Source organism: Mobula birostris, chromosome 10, assembly GCF_030028105.1.
Source record: "Mobula birostris isolate sMobBir1 chromosome 10, sMobBir1.hap1, whole genome shotgun sequence".
Taxonomy (NCBI): Eukaryota; Metazoa; Chordata; class Chondrichthyes; order Myliobatiformes; family Myliobatidae; genus Mobula; species Mobula birostris.
The window spans coordinates 19623870-19641014 of NC_092379.1; the positions used below are offsets into that span (position 1 = coordinate 19623870).

Here is a 17145-nt window from a genome sequence, read left to right on the forward strand (position 1 = left end):
CAATCTTTTCGTGCACAAAAACCGTTGGAGCTCAAGGACCTTCTTCTTCACCCTGTGACCCCTCGGACCACCTCGACCGGCCGCCTGGGACCAACAACGGTGGTGGACCAGACGCTCCACACGAGTCCGTCTCCGTCTCCTCGCCGAACGTCCCGCTCGGGGTCCGACCCCGTTAGCGGACTCACAGCACCTGGTCCATCCTCTGTCTCGCTCTCCGGCCTTCTGCCCCCAAACCTCCTCGCACACAGTATCCTCAAATACACCAAAACCATAACAACTATCCCAATTGGTTAATAGCACCCTCTTATCACCCTCTAAACCACAATAAGCTGCTAGCGCAAACCTTCTCAGCGTTAAAGCACAACAAAGCCGCATTCCCCAGATTAACATAACAAAAACGCCATTTTAATTAGCCTCCGCAGTAACATAAAAATCGAAACCCCCTTACATAACCATTATGCTCTTAACGTATCTGTAGAATCCCTTAGGATTCTCCTTCATTTTGTCTGCTCGGGCAACCTCGTCCATTCTTTTAGCCCTTCTTATTTCTTTTTAGGTATTTTCTTGCATTTTTTACACTCCATAAGTACCTCATTTGTTCATACCTGCCTATACCTGCTGTGCACTTCCTTCTTCTTCTTAATCAGGGCTTCACTATCTCTTGAAGACCAAGACTCCCTAAATCTGTCATCATTGCTTTTTATTCTGACAGGCACATACAAGCAATGTGCTCTCAAAATTTCACTTTTGAAGGCTTCTCACTTACCAAGTACACCTTTGCCAGAAAACAGCCTGTCCCAATTCATGCTTACCAGATCCTTTCTGATACCATCAAAATTGGCCTTTCTCCAATTTAGAATCTGAACCTGGGAACCAGATCTATCTTTTTCCCTATTTATTTTGGAACTAATGGCATTATGATCAGTAGATGCAAAGTGTTCCTGTATACAATTTTCTGTCACCTGCCCTGTCTCATTCCTGAATAAGAAATCAAGTATTGCACATACTCTGTTGGAATTTCTATGTACTGATTAATGAAACTTTCTTGAATACGTTTGATAGACTCCATCCCTTTTGTAGTCTGGATGTCCAAGTCAATATGTGGAAAGTTGAAATCACCTACTATCACCACCTTATGTTTCTTGCAAAAGTCTGTGATCTCCCGACAAATTTATACCTCTGAATCCTGCAGACTGTTGGGTGGTCTATAATATAGCCCCATTAATGTGGTCATACCTTTCTTATTCCTCATTTCCACCAATAAAGCCTCACTAGGGGAGTTTTCCAGTCTCTCCTGACTGAACACTGCCGTGACAATTTCTCTGACTGGTTACACCATCCCTCCCCTCTTTAATCCCTCCTGCACTGACGTGTCTAAAACAATGGAACCCTGAAACATTGAGATGCCAGTCCTGCCTCTCCTGCAACCAAGTCTCACTAATGACTACAATATCATAATTCCATGCGTTGATCCATGACATGAGCTCATTTGGCTTTCCTAAAATACTTCTTGCATTGAAATATACGCAGCTCAAAACATTACTCACACCATGCGCAACTTTTTAATTCCTACCATCTGATTCCACAACCTCTCCACTATCTGTCCTGACACTCTGGTTCTCATCCCCTGTAACTCTAGTTTAACCGGCCCCCACCCCCGCCATGCAGCATTAGCAAACCTGTCCGTGAGGATATTAGTCCCCTTCTGTACAGATGCAAACAGTCTGCCCTGACAAACAGATGTTTAACTGCACCATTGCAACAGAACAGTTCCCAACAATGATATGTTTTGTTTAGTTAGCGACACACAGGCACCAGATGAGGAGCAGCAGTGTTAGTGGGGACAAGGAGCCCTCAAACAGTGATCCGACATCTTTGACACAAAGATATTGTCTGGTCAGTGATTTCAACTCTCAACTCCTTGTCAGATAGCCGTAGGTTCTAATTTCTCTGACTATTAGTTGACAGCTGATCATTGGAACACCCGAAGTGGGAAGGGTTCAGATACCAGAGATACAAAGATTACTATTTCTCCCTGAGTGTGCGTCATATGCCACGCTTCATGTTGAAAGTTCCTTATTTCCCGTCACCAAACGTCACAACGAAGACATATTCATGTCATATTTATTGAACTTGGATCGGTACATTGACACATACAAAGATTTAATACATTGTGCAGTCCCACACAGGGTTGAAATCCATTCAAATGTGGCACAGGAAGGTTTGAGAATGTACACACAAACTCAGAGATTTGTGCTGAATCATGTTTGTTGTTTAATTTGGTTCTTGACCTTATTTTCATTTTTAATTATTTTAAAAGGCCTAGGCTTTTATCATGTTTTAATCAGTTAAATAATCCTCTCTGATAATTAACAATCATAAGACTAACAAAACTAGGGTTTCATGGATTGAATCACACAGTATTACACACAAGATTTAAAACTATCAGTCAGAACAAGTGAGACATTGACCAGGGTGGGTTTGCTGTGAGATTTATTGATGCTTCGGAACAGGTTGGTTGGGAGCGACTCATGACCCACCACACAGGAGAAAGTGGTGCCGCTATTCCACTCCTCAGGAGAAACCTTCAGCTGACTGGTCATTGTGTTCCAGCCTTTTCTGGGGTCCTTGGCCACTGGCTGGTTCACAAACCCCGTCTTCAGAAGGGTGTCATTGGCCATCCAGGCCACATAGATCTCTGCGGGAGAGAACTTGGTGACCAGACACATCAAGGTCACAGTCTGATCGATGTCTACCTCATCCGATGAAGGAGGGAGGAGGTAGACCTGAGGACGAGTCACAACACCACCTGGAACAGAGAGAATCTCATTTAGAATGAATCTTCCAATAATTCCCTACTTACCCGGCACATTGTGGTCTTGTACCAATATGAACAATTTCTAAATCTGAGAGGCTTCACTTGATCTGAAACTAAAGGCTTTTCCCTTTCTGCTCATTGTTGGGAGTTGTGGAGTGGAAATCTTGGACCTGCTGCATTTTACAACTCCCAGTGAGGCTGGTCTATTCAGTTTAATCAGTGGGAGTCACTGAACACAGCAACTCAACAGAAAGTGGAACTCAGCCCCTGGACTTGCATCATCCTGTGCTGTTTGTTCCATCTCACCTGGAGCAGGGGTGGCAGTCTAAGCTGTGTACGTGTGAGAGGGAGTGAGAACCTGTGGAACTGTCTCCCACAGAAAACACTTGAAGAATTATCATCTAACATATTCAAGAATGGGTTGTATATACTTCTTCAGGTGAAAGTGTCAAAGGATATCTGGGGATAACAGGAACAAGGATTGAATTTCGATGATCAGCCGAGACCAGATTGAATGGTTGAGCAGATCGAGAGACCCAATGGCCTGCTCCTGTTCTCATTTTCTATAGTCTATCACAGTGCTGGATTATGATAAATCTGTCAAATTGCTATCAGACTCACACTGAAGTCTGTCCACACGTACCTGTGTCCTTCCTGATTGATTTCTTCACCGGTGTTGGCAAACCCTTGTCCTCTATCACACACGAGTACTCAGCCCCACTGTTCCACTCTGCAGCAGGGACTGTCAGTCTGCTGGTGATCACGTCTTCACCTCCGTTGCTGTCTGGACCCAGAGTCCTCACCCCATCTTCCCTCTTCCTTCCGTCCACTTGCCAGGTTACACTGAATCCCTGTAAATCACTGTGAACCACCTCACACACAATGGTCGCTGTCCTCTTCGTCCAGATCTCTTCGAAGGGAGGTTTACTTAAAGTGACTGAGGGGCGGGTATCTGAACAGTCATCTGGGAGAAACATCACAATTATTATTTCACCATTCCCCAATGGATGAGTTTGTCACCGACAAGACCAGCATTTCCTGTTCATCTCTGGTCAATGATTTGCCAGTCCCATCAAGATGAGATGAGACCAATCTACATTGGTGAAGAAAGGAATCTCCCTTATTGAGCAGACAGGGTAAACACCCTGAGGGAACGTGAATGAACAAGATCGACCCTTAGATCGTTTTTGTACTTCCATGGTCACTTAAACTGTTACCAGCAACTTATTAAAACAAATACAGAAAATACGCAGTATTTCAGAGAGTGTCTGTGGAACAGGAAACAGAGCAAAGTTTTCCATAAAAATATTGCAGAAAATACACTTCATATTTCAAAATTTAAGTATGAGAAATATTTAGTTTCAGTCACAAATATTGAAAAGCACTCTTTTTCTCTATTAGGTGTACTAAAAATTTGCTGCTGCATTGTCAGAATGTTGTGTATTTAAGCCGCCCTCCAGAGGCTTCTACACATTGTCCAGGCTAACAATTCCCACACAGGAGCAGAGGGAGAGCTGCTCTGCTGGAAATTCAGTCACAGCAAAGGCACGAGTCAGAGGCTGGGATTATGTTCAAAGGCAGAGGGAGAGAACATTTTGAAGACAAGTATCAGGGATCTCTAGAGTACCTGCGCAATGAAATGATCTGGATTCCCCTCAAGTTATTAAAACATTTTCTTAATACAATTATTTCTGTGGTGAAGTTCTGAACGATGTTGGTTGAGAGCAGAAAACAACCAATAATTGTCCGATTTAAGTGGGAAGCAAGATTAAAAAGATGAAGACGTTGAGGCTCAGGCAATGGAAGTTCCGGTATCCTGCTCACTACTCTATGTGGCTTCACTCGCCTCGGCGCTGAACTGACTCTGCAGCTGCGGCCTGCAGCCATCGGCACTCACCTCAGCACCGAGCCTGGCTCCATGGCCGTGGCCTGCAGCCATCGGTCTCCTGGACCAGTTGTAGTGCTGAACTGGCAACGTGGCTGTGGATTTGTTTGAATTTTTTTTATCGTTTACACAATTTGTTCTTTCCTTTTCACACATTGGATGTTTGACTCTGTATTCTATTGTGTTTCTTTGTTTTGTGGCTGCCTGCAAGAGGAGAATCTCAAGGTTGTATATGGTGCACAGACTTTGATAATAAATGTACTCTGTACTTTGAACTTTATCAGTTCACTGACATAACTAAACCAGGGCTGCACCACGATTCAGTGCTGACCTTGAATTAATAGCACAATGTAAACAATTTCAATAATGGGGTGGGTCCCAGGAACCTACCTTGGACACTTTTCACTTGCTTCTTGATACTGCTGTTGGAGGGGGGATGAATCACTGTACAGCTGAAGACTGATTCTGACTTCCACTCCTGTAAACTCACGGTCAGGAAGTGTCTGGCACTGAAAGTCCACCCCTGCTCCAGAGCGGTCGGTGTCGCGCTGGTGTTGGAGGTGATCACGGTGCTGTCTTTCTCCCAAGTGACAGTTATTTCATCCGGGTAGAATCCAGAGACCACACACTCCAGTGTGGCTGTTTTCCAATTCTTTGTCTCTTCCTGAGGTGGAGGCAGCAGTCTGACTTTGGGACTTTTTATCTCAACTGGAATAGACAAGTAAACAAAGGAAATGTGAAACATTTTGACTCAGGTAACTAATGCTGGCCATTTAATTGCTGGTCTCTTGCCCACCTTTAGTACTATTGGTGCGTGCTGACACTGGGGAAGATGAAGGAGATTCCTGAGCGGAGCACTCATACTCCACCCCACTGAACCACTCCTCCACACTGATCTGGAATTCACTGAGCACTCTGTATCGGGACCCGTCCATCTCCACTGGGTGGGTGTGAATTCCTTTAGTTTTCTCCTTCCCGCCCACGTGCCAAGAGATGTGGATATCTTCGGGATCTGTACAGATAACTGTGCACTTCAGGGTAGCAGTCTCGTCGATCCACATCTCTTCAATGTCGGGATTTTGAATAAATACAGACAGTTCTGTGGGTTAGAAATGGAAATGCTCAGAATCGTACTGGAGATATTTCCATTGGTTGTGTTAGGTCCAGGCAGATCATCAGTACTTGACAGCTGCATTTAATGCAAACAGAATAACAGAAACACCCGGGGCTGAGTCACGTGTCTCATATTCCTATAAGTTTGATTGAGAAAAGAAATTCAGAACAAAGGATATGCTAACGAGGTTTCGAATCCCTTTCTAATAACTGTACCAATCGGTTCACTGTGAGATGGAGCTCTGTGAGACAGAGAAGCATGCAGATTTCTCAGCAGAGACACAGCTCAGTATATTCTTTGCTTGGAGACTCAGTGCCATTGATTAGTAACAATGAACACTGTGAATCAATGAGAATCCCTTTCTCCATCTGGGCTGAGCCTGGGATTCACTCAGTTTAATAACTTCACATCCCGACATTCCAGTCTCACTGTGACTGCACCTCTCCTCATCTCTGCAACCTTCACAGCTCATACAAACTTCAGACAGCATTGTATTCTTTCAACTCTGCTCACTCATACACCTGCACTACTCCTGCTGGTGCCTGTGGTTTTAGCATTCTTGCTGACAAACACTGAAGCCTCTGTCTCTCTTGAAATGAGCAGCCATGGTCAGAATGTATCCATAAGTTAGGGACTGATGAACTGGCAACATGGGTTCAAATCCCAACCCGGTGGATGGGAGTTTAAATTCAATTCAGAAATGCCTTCTGGAGTAAAATGAAGACTCTGGAAGAATTTGTAGTGTTATTTGCTGTGGTAACTTCTGAAAAGAAATCTCATCTGGGCTGGCTGCTATGTGATTCCAGACCTGCAGCAATACAGCTGAACCTGAATCACCATCAGGAATGAGCCAGCAAGTCCCACTGTTCAAGAGCAATCAGTGATTGATAGGAAATGGTAAATTAAATAAATAGCCCTTTGTTCAGGTTACTGTCACTCTTGTGTGATTACACTCAAGTGAAGTTGTTGAGGTCGTCTCCCAATGCACTGTTGGCCAGAAAGAACTACCATCTATAGATCAGTGAATTTGGACCAGGGATCATTTCCAAATAAGAAGACACATGCGAGATGTTCTTTGGTTGGATATAACATGCAGGTCTGTGACTGTTGGGGTCTGTCTCTGCCTTGTGTGATCAAGCTGATTGCCGATTGAGAACAAAGAGCCATAGATTACTAGATGTCATTCCTCGATCAGAGCCAATAAGAAGGTGTTAGAGGTCAATCAGGTGACTATAGCCAATATCACTGGAATGTAACATTTGAATTAGTAAGGAATGAACTTAAAAGCAGGTGCTTCAAGTGTGCTGGCAGCAGTGGCTCTGTAGGAGATTCACTTTCGTGGATATGAGGTGCCTCACGGATGTGGAGATTCAAAATGGGGCACCAAGGAACACGTGGCTAGCAGTAAAATCTCCTTTTTGACTGGTATAATCTTTTTAATATTTGACTGTTCATGGAAGGTCAGGGAAACTCAGCAGGTGTGCACACAGGTATTGGTTGTGTAAGTTCACATGTTCTTGCATTGAGACAATAAAGGTATTTGTCGGTAAATCCAATTCTCTCTGTGCCTCCCTGATCATTATTACAAGAGATGATATTTGTAACATCACTATTGTCTGTTGACTTACATTGCAGCTCTCTGCACCTTGTGTACACCATTTACACACTCGGTCACCTTCAGGCAGGTGGGGTGTTTTTGCTCTTTGACATTTAGTGTGGAGGCTGATTGTGTTTGTGTCACAGTTGAGACCTTCAATGAGACTGTGAGTCAGTGTCTTTGTCTGAAGAAAGAGCAGATGTAACACACACGGTTCCAGTCTGACTGGGACGGATCATCTGACAAAGTATGATATGTATTTCTCAACATTCCTCATTTCAGAAAGATTATGAGCGATTTTCTTTTAAAACAGAAAATCTGTGGGTGTAGTCTAGATGATCATTGTTGTCGTGTAATATCATAAATATGCAAACCTAGGTGTACACTGAAGGGTCACTGAATTATGAACCTCAGTTTAATCAGCACTGTGATGTTGTTAAGCGTGTTTTCTGCAGTTTTCTCAGTTGTGTCCGATATCAGCACAGTCTTGAGGTTCAGCAGTCCCTGGGAAATGTGATCCCCACATAAAACCTGACAGAGTCAGGATCGCTCCCCTTATTGCTGAATGCTGGCATTATTCCACAAGAAGCATATAATTCTATCAATGCTTGGGTAGTTCTAACAAAACATTCTCCTTTCTGACATTCCTTGGGATCACTGAGTTTTCCTCTTGGACTGAATTCGGTGCCCGGCACGTGGATCAATGTAACTTCAGCAATTTGTCTGGTCCAGGATTTACACACAGAGCATGCCAGATTGGACAGGAGACTGGTTGGACCCCAGTGTCTTGTCTCACCAATTTATCTTGTGCACAACATTTTCAAAGGGTCATGGTCCTTTGACTGAGCAAATTTGGAATTTCAGCCCTGTTCACCTTCATCACCTCGTGCCTCACAGCCATCGGGTGAAAAACAGGTTCCAGTTCTTGCTGACTGGAGTCAGACAGGAGGGAATCTGGCCAAGGAAACTGGAATTGGGATCTGAGTCACACTGAAGCAACAATGTATACAAATGAATGAGTGTATGGACAACCAGAAACACAAGAGATTCTACAGATGCTGGAAATCTTGAACAACACACACAAAATGCTGGAGGAACTCGGTAAGTCAGGCAGCATCTGTGGATGGAAATAAACAGTCAATATTTTGGGCCGAGAGATTCCACTGGTACTGGAAAGGAAGTGGGCAGAAGCCAGAGTAAGAAGGTGGGTGGAGCAGAGAGGAATACATTCTGTCAGATGAGAGGTGAGACCAGGTGAGGGGGAAAGTGTGTGGACGGGGGAGGCAGTATGAAGTAAGAAGCTGGTAGGGATAAGTGGAAGAGATAAATGACTGAAACAGAAGGAGTCTGACAGGATAGTGGACCATGGAGGAAAGTGCAGGAGGAAGGGAACCAAATGGAGATGATGGGCAGGTGAGAAGTGTAGGGATGAGGGTGTATCTAGTATGGGGAATAGAACAAAAGGGAGAATAAAAGAGTTGGGGGGGGGTGTTACTGGAAGTTGCAGAAATCTGTATTCGTGCCATCAGGTAGGCAGGTATCTGGATGGAATATGAGGTCCTGACTTTGGCCTCCCCCTGGCAGTAGAGAAGGAAATGGACAGACATGTCAGAATGGGAATGGGAAGTCAAATTGAAATAGCAGGACACAAGGATATTGAAAAGTCAAATTGAAATGTGGAGGGGAGAGGTAGTCATTTTAAATAACGTATTTTCATCACTGTCTGTGAAACTTCCATCCCAATGGATACCAGAGACAGGTCTGGAATCCAGTAAGTGGATTGTAAAAGAATTCATTGATGAATTGTACACAGCCAATCACCTTATTTCACACTTTCCTGCTGAACAATGATACTGTTGGGTAGAACCATCGGAGAATGTTGCATTGAGATTACTCTGGTAAAAGAACATTGGCACAGGCTCCGAAAAACAGCTGGGACATTTTCTCACCATGTCAGCAGAGGAGGCCATGGACAGACATGTCAGAATGGGACTGGGAAGCCAAATTGAAATAGATGGCCATGAGGATATTGGAAAGTCAAATTGAATTTTGGAGGGGAGAGACAGTTTAAATCACGCGTTTTCTTCTCTAGCAAACGTCCATTCCAAAGGATTCCAGCGGCAGGTCTGGAACCCTGTAAATGGATTGTAAGGAAATTCATTGATGAATTTTATAGAGAACCAATCACTTTATTTCACACTTTCCCGCCGAACAATGGTACTGTCGGGTAGAACCATCTGAGAATGTGGCATTGAGATTACTCTGGTAAAAGAACATTGGCGCACTCTCTGAAAAACAGCGGGGACAGTTTCCACCTGGAAATAGAAAATTCATTAATGTCAGCATTAAATATTTTCACCTCTTTTCCTGTGCTTGGAAAAAAGAGAGCCCCACATATTCCCACTCTCTATTCTCTGTATTGCATCCTATTGGGATGAGGTTATGTCAGCCATGATAAATGAATATGCTCTCTGAACCTGGCTGAGGATCTGAGGACACAAGATCACAATATTTACTTGAGGATTGGGCATCAATTCAAAAATAATCCAGGCACCTACATTACAGTGAGTGGACAATCGACAGAAGAGTCTCTCAGGAAACACTGGAAACAAGACTCTGGAGAGTGAAACAAATACAAAATTGCAATGATATGTTTTTGAGGAACTGACACTGAAGAGACAGTGAAAAGGGAAAGTGGAGATTTTCTCCAGATGGTAAAGCATGGGCGTGAGCTTTGCGCACTAACTTATTTTCATTATAACTGGAGAGACAACTAAAATTATTGAGACAGAATGGGCAGGTGACCTAATCTTACAACTTTTCTGCCCAGTAGATGGGGTTAAAACTTCTCGATGAGGCTTCACTCACCTCAGCACTGAACTGACTCTGCAGCTGCGGCCTGCAGCCATCGGCACTCACCTCAGCACTGAGCCTGGCTCCACGGCCGTGGCCTGCAGCCATCGGACTCCTGGACCGGTTGCAGTGCTGAACTGGCAACGTGGCTGTGGATTTACTTCAGGGGACTCTGCGGTTCAGGTTCTGTGGATTGTTTTTTTGAATATTTTTATTGTTTGCACAATTTGTTCTTTTTTTTCACACATTGGATGTTTGACCCTGAATTCTAGTGTATTTCGTTGTTTTGTGGCTGCCTGCAAGAAGAGAATCTCAAGGTTGTGTATAGTGCACATACTTTGATAATAAATGTACTTTGTACTTTGAACTTTATCAGTTCACTCACATAACTAAACCAGAACTGCACCGTGATTTAGTGCTGACCTTAAATTAATTGCACAATGTAAACAATTTCAATAATGGGGTGAGTCCCAGGACCCTACCTTGGACGTTCTCCACTTGCTTCTTGATACTGCTGTTGGAGGGGGGATGAGTCACTGTACAGCTGAAGACTGATTGTGACTTCCACTCCTGTAAACTCACGGTCAGGAAGTGTCTGGCACTGAAAGTCCACCCCTGCTCCAGAGCGGTTGGTGTCGCGCTGGTGTTGGAGGTGATCACGGTGCTGCCTTTCTCCCAAATGACATTTATTTGATCCGGGTAGAATCCAGAGACCACACACTCCAGTGTGGCCGTTTTCCAATTTTTCATCTCTTCCTGAGCTGGAGGCAGCAGAGTGACCTTGGGACTTCTTATCATGACTGGAATAGAAAAGAAAACAAAGGAAATGTCAAACATTTTGACTCAGGTAACTAATGCTGGCCATTTAATCGCTGGTCTTTTACCCACCTTTGGTACTATTGGTCCGTGCTGACACTCGGGAAGATGAAGGAGATTCCTGAGCAGAGCACTCGTACTCCACCCCACTGAACCACTCCTCCACGCTGATCTGGAGCTCACTGAGGACTCTGTATCGAGCTCCGTCCATCTGCGGTGGTTGTTCGACAATTCCTTTAGTTTTCTCCTTCCTGCCAACATGCCAAGAGATGTGGATATATTCTGGATCTGTACAGATAACTGTGCACTTCACGGTAGCGGTCTTGTGGATCCACATCTCTTCAATGTTGGGATTTTGAATAAAGACAGACAATTCTGTGGATTAGAAATTGAAATGCTCAGAATCTTACTGGAGATATTTCCATTGGTTGTGTTAGGTCCAGGCAGATCATCAGTACGTGACAGATGCATTTAATGCAAACAGGATAACATAAAAACCCAGGGCTGAATCACTTGGCAGTCTGCTGGTGATCATGTCTTCACCTCTGTTGCTGACTGGACCCAGAGTCCTCACCCCATCTTCTCTCTTCCTCTGTCCAGCTGCCAGGTGACACTGAATCCCTGTAAATCACTGTGAACCACCTCATACAGAATGGCTGTTGTCCTCTTCGTCCAGATCTCTTCAAATGAAGGTTTACTTAAAGTGACTGAGGGGTGGGTATGTGAACAGCCATCTGGGAGAAATTATTATTTCACCATTCCCCAATGGCTGAGTTTGTCACTGACAAGACCAGTATTTCCTGTTCATCTCTGTTCAACGATATGCCAGTCCCAAGAAGATGAGATGAGAATAATGTACATTGGTGAAGAAATGAATCTCCCCTGTTGAGCAGACAGGGTAAACACCCTGAGGGAAAGTAAATGAACAAGATTGACCATCACATTGTTTTTGCAGTTTCATGGTCGCTTAACTGTTACCGGACGCTTTTTAAAACAAATACAGAAAATACCCAGAATTTCAGTGTGTGTCTGTGGAATTGGAAATGGAGTAAATTTCATGTAAAAAATTCCACAAAATTCACTTCTTATTTCAAGTTTTAAGTATGAGAAATATTTAGTTTTTGTTACAAATATTAAAATGCACTTTTTTTCTCCATTAGGTGTATCTAAAATTTGCTGCTGCTTTGTCATCGGGCCAACTCAGAGCAAGACAGCACCATTGAAAACTATAACAGGCGAGACCATCAATGACAAAGGCAAGTAGATGGAGAGATGGGTGGAGCATTACTTTGAACTCTTCTCCAGAGAAAACAGCATTTCAGACAGCACGCTAGATGCTGTGGAATGCCTGCCTGTCATGGAGGAACTTGATGCATTGCCGACTGCCGAAGAGTTGAGTAAAGCCATCGACAGCCTGCCCACTGGGAAGGCACCAGGATTGGGTGGCATTTCACCAGAGGCCATCAAATGTGCAAAGGGTGTCCTGCTAAACCACCTGCATAAACTACTGTGCCAGTGCTGGATAGAGGGAGCAGTGCCACAAGACATGGGAGACTGCAACGTTGTCACCATATATGGGAACAAAGGGGACAGAAGAGACTATAACAACTTCAGGGGAATCTCCTTGCTGAGCACCGTTGGGAAGGTCTTCGCCCGTGTGGTCCTGAACAGACTGCAGAAAATAGCCAAAAGGGTATATCTCGAGTCTCAGTGCAGTTTCAAGTCAGAACGCTCCACAATCGACAGGATCTTCTCCCTTTGACAATAACAAGAGAAATTGCAGAGAGCAAAGACAAACACTCTACGTCTCTTTCATTGACCTTACGAAGGCCTTCGACCTTGTGAGCAGAGACGGCCTGTTCAAAATCCTTGCCAGGATTGGTTGTACCCCGAGGCTCCTCAGGATAGTTCAGTCATTCCACACAGACATGAAGAGCATTATTCAGTTTGACGGCTCTTCTTCGGAGGCCTTCAACATCCACAGCGGTGCGAAACAAGGCTGTGTGCTTGCCCCCACCCTGTTTGGCATCTTCTTCGTAGTCATGCTGAAGCACGCCTTTGGAACATCAACTGATGGTATCTACCTCCACACCAGATCGGACTGGAGGCTGTTCAGTCTGTCCCGGCTGAGGGCGAAAGCCAAGGTTCGTTAAGTACTCATCAGGGACATGTTGTTTGCAGACGACGTGGCACTGACAACACGCTCTGAAGAGCAATTGCAACGCCTCATGGACAGCTTCTCAAGAGCTGCCAGGATTTCAGCTTGACCATCAGCCTGAAGAAGACCAACATGTTGGGCCAAGGCGTTGAGCACCCCTTGCCATTACCATCAACAACTACGAGCTGGAGGTAGTTCACAAGTTTACATTTCTAGGCTCCACCATCACGGACAGTCTCTCCCTAGACCCCGAGATCAACAGATGGATTGGACGAGCAGCCTCAACATTCACCAGGCTGACAAAGGGAGTCTGAAAGAACAGAAAGCTGATGACGCACACCAAGGTTGCAGTCTACAGGGCCTACATCCTCAGCACACTGCTTTACGGCAGTGAGACCTGGAGCCTCTACTACAGACAAAAGAGGCGTCTCAATGCTTTCCACCTTCGCAGCCTGAGATCCATCCTGGACATCAAGTGGACTGACCTAGTCACCAACAATTAGGTCCTGGCCCACGCCCAGATACCCAGCCTCTTCACCCTGCTACAACAACGCTGTCTCCGCTGGCTGGGCCACGTACACCGCATGTCAGACGGGAGGATCCCGAAAGACCTGCTGTATGGGGAACTGGCCTCCGGCAAGAGAGCACAAGGGTGACCCCATCTTCGTTTCAAAGATGTCTGCAAGAGAGACATGAAGTCACTGAACATGAACGTCGAGAGGTGGGAAATCTACGCAGAGGTCTAAAAAGAGGAGAGAGAAGCTGAGGCTTGCTGCTGAAGAAAAGTGCACTCGTCGGAAAAACAGCACCAAGACAATACTAGAGGACAGTGCCTTCAAGTGCAGTCGCTGCCGCTGAGACTGTCACTCCCGTGTGGGCCTCTACAGTCACAACAGACACTGCTCTACCAACACAGACTAAAGCAATACATTCCGGGCGCAGATCCAAGGTCTCGCGAGACTAACGGATGCCACCAATTGTCAGGATGTTGTGTGTTCAAGCCGCCCTCCAGAGACGCATTGACCAGGCTGACTATTCCCACACAGGAGCAGAGGGAGAGCTACTCTGCTGGAAATTCAGTCACAACTGAGGCACTAATTGGAGGCTGGGATTATGTTCAAAGGTAGAGGGAGGGAGAATTTTGAAGACAAGTATCAGGAATCTCCAGAGTGCCTGTCAGTGAAATGATCCGGATTCCCCTCAAGTTATGAAAGTATTTTCCGGGATACAATTATTTCTTTGGTGAAAGTCTGGATTATGTTGGCTGAAAGTGGAAAACAAACCTAAGAGGGGATAATTTTATCACCTAAGCAGATTAAAAAGATGAAGACTTGACACCAAAAGTGAAGGCCGAACTGCCGTTCATCTTACTACTCTATGAGGCTTGACTCGCCTCAGCACTGAACTGACTCTGCGGCTGTGGCCTGCAGCCATCGGTCTCCTGGACCGGTTGCAGTGCTGAACTGGCAACCTGGCTGTGGATTTACTTCAGGGGGCTCTGCGGTTCAGGTTCTGTCAATTGCTTTTTTGAATATTTTTATTGTTTGCACAATTTGTTCTTTTTTTTTCACACATTGGATGTTTGACCCTGAATTCTATTGTATTTCGTTGTTTTGTGGCTGCCTGCAAGAAGAGAATCTCAAGGTTGTATATGGTGCACAGACTTTGATAATAAATGTACTTTGTACTTTGAACTTTATCAGTTCACTCACATAACTAAACCAGAACTACACTGTGAATTTAGTGTTGACCTTGACTTCATAGCACAATGTAAACAATTTCAATAATGTGCTGAGTCCCAGGACCCTACCTTGGATGTTTTTCACTTGCTTCTTGATACGAGTGTTGGAGGGGGGATGAGTCACTGTACAGCTGAAGACTGATTCTGTCTTCCATTCCTGTAAACTCACGGTCAGGAAGTGTCTGGCACTGAAAGTCCACCCCTGCTCCAGAGCGGTCGGTGTCGCGCTGGTATTGGAGGTGATCACGGTGCTGCCCTTCTCCCAGGTGACACTTATTTGGTCCGGGTAGAATGCAGAGACCACACACTCCAGTGTGACCGTTTTCCTATTCTTGGTCTCTTCTTGAGGTGGAGGCAGCAGACTGACCTTGGGACCTTTTATCTCGACTGGAATAGACAAGAAAAGAAAGGAAATGTCAACATTTTTGCCCAGGTAACTAATGCTGGCCATTTAATCACTGGTCTCTTGCCCACCTTTGGTAGTATTGGTCCGTGCTGACACTCGGGAAGATGAAGGAGATTCCTGAGCAGAGCACTCGTACTCCACCCCACTGAACCACTCCTCCACACTGATCTGGAGTTCACTGAGGACTCTGTATCGAATCCCGTCCGTCTGCGGTGGTTGTTCGAAAACACCTTTAGTTTTCTCCTTCCCGTCCACATGCCAAAAGATGTGGATATATTCTGGATCTGTACAGATAACTGTGCACTTCACGGTAGCAGACTTGTCGATCCACATCTCTTCAATGTCGGGATTTTGAATAAAGACAGACAATTCTGTGGGTTAGAAATGGAAATGCTCAGAATCTTACTGGAGATATTTCTATTGGTTGTGTTAGGTCCAGGCAGATCGTCAGTACGTGACAGATGCATTTAATGCAAACAGAATAACAGAAACACCCAGGGCTGAATCACTTGGCAGTCTGCTGGTGCTCATGTCTTCACCTCTGTTGCTGACTGGACCCAGAATCCTCACCCCATCCTCCCTCTTCCTCTGTCCAGCTGCCAGGTGACACTGAATCCCTGTAAATCACTGTGAACCACCTCATACAGAATGGCTGTTGTCCTCTTCGTCCAGATCTCTTCAAATGAAGGTTTACTTAAAGTGACTGAGGGGCAGGTATCTGAACAGCCATCTGGGAGAAATTATTATTTCACCATTCCCCAATGGCTGAGTTTGTCACTGACAAGACCAGCATTTCCTGTTCATCTCTGGTCAACGATATGCCAGTCCCAAGAAGATGAGATGAGAATAATGTACATTGGTGAAGAAATGAATCTCCCCTATTGAGCAGACAGGGTAAACACCCTGAGGGAAAGTAAATGAACAAGATTGACCATCACATTGTTTTTTCAGTTTCATGGTGACTTAACTGTTACCAGACACTTTTTAAAACGAATACAGAAAATAGCATTTCAGAGTGTGTCTGTGGAATTGGAAATGGAGCAAATTTTCACGGAAAAAAATTCCACAAAATACACTTCATATTTCAAATTTTAAGTATGAGAAATATTTAGTTTTTGTCCTAAATAATAAAATGCACTCTTTTTGTCTATCAGGTGTAACTAACATTTGCTGCTGCTTTGTCAGAATGTAGTGTGTTCAATCCACCCTCCAGGGGCTTCTACACATTGTCCAGGCTGACTATTCCCACACAGGAGCAGAGGGAGAGCTGCTCTGCTGGAAATTCAGTCACAACTGAGGCACTGATTGGAGGCTGGGATTATGTTCAATGTCAGAGGGAGAGAACGTTTTGAAGACAAATATCAGGGATCTCCAGAGTGCCTGTCCAGTGAAATGATCCGGATTCCCCTTAAGTTAGGATAGTATTTTCTGGGATACAATTATTTCTATGGTGAAAGTCTGGATTACGTTGGCTGAAAGTAGAGAACAAACCCAAGACTGGCTGATTCTATCACCCAGCCAGATTAAAAAAGATGAAGACATTGACAAAAAAACATGAAGGCCGAACTGCTGCTCATCTCACTACTCTCTGAGACTTCACTTGCCCCAGCACTGAACTGACTATGCAGCTGCGGACGCAGCCATCGGCACTCACCTCAGCACTGAGCCTGGCTCCACGGCCGTGGCCTGCAGCCATCGGTCTCCTGGACCGGTTGCAGTGCTGAACTGGCAACGTGGCTGTGGATTTACTTCAGGGG

At 44.9% G+C, this 17145-nt stretch overlaps 1 protein-coding gene and 1 long non-coding RNA gene across 5 annotated transcripts in view; one reads left to right on the plus strand and one right to left on the minus strand.

Moving 5' to 3' along the window:
- LOC140203883 (uncharacterized) overlaps window positions 1–14898 on the plus strand; it is a 58113-nt gene extending 43215 nt beyond the window's left edge. The window contains exon 3 of the long non-coding RNA XR_011887409.1: window positions 12244–14898. This is a non-coding gene — a long non-coding RNA (uncharacterized lncRNA). The remainder of the gene's footprint in view (window positions 1–12243) is intronic.
- LOC140203878 (uncharacterized) overlaps window positions 1–17145 on the minus strand; it is a 42062-nt gene that overhangs the window by 9947 nt on the left and 14970 nt on the right. For 3 of the 4 annotated variants that reach the window (XM_072270027.1, XM_072270024.1, XM_072270026.1), the window contains 6 exons: window positions 15457–15759; window positions 15052–15369; window positions 11156–11458; window positions 10750–11067; window positions 5500–5802; window positions 5094–5411 (listed from right to left, as the gene is read on the minus strand). In XM_072270027.1, the coding sequence (XP_072126128.1) occupies window positions 5094–5411; window positions 5500–5802; window positions 10750–11067; window positions 11156–11458; window positions 15052–15369; window positions 15457–15759 (1863 nt within the window). Of the gene's footprint in view, window positions 1–1663; window positions 2810–3461; window positions 3783–5093; window positions 5412–5499; window positions 5803–10749; window positions 11068–11155; window positions 11459–15051; window positions 15370–15456; window positions 15760–17145 lie in introns of those variants that run through there. The other variant, XM_072270025.1, reaches the window with a different exon arrangement.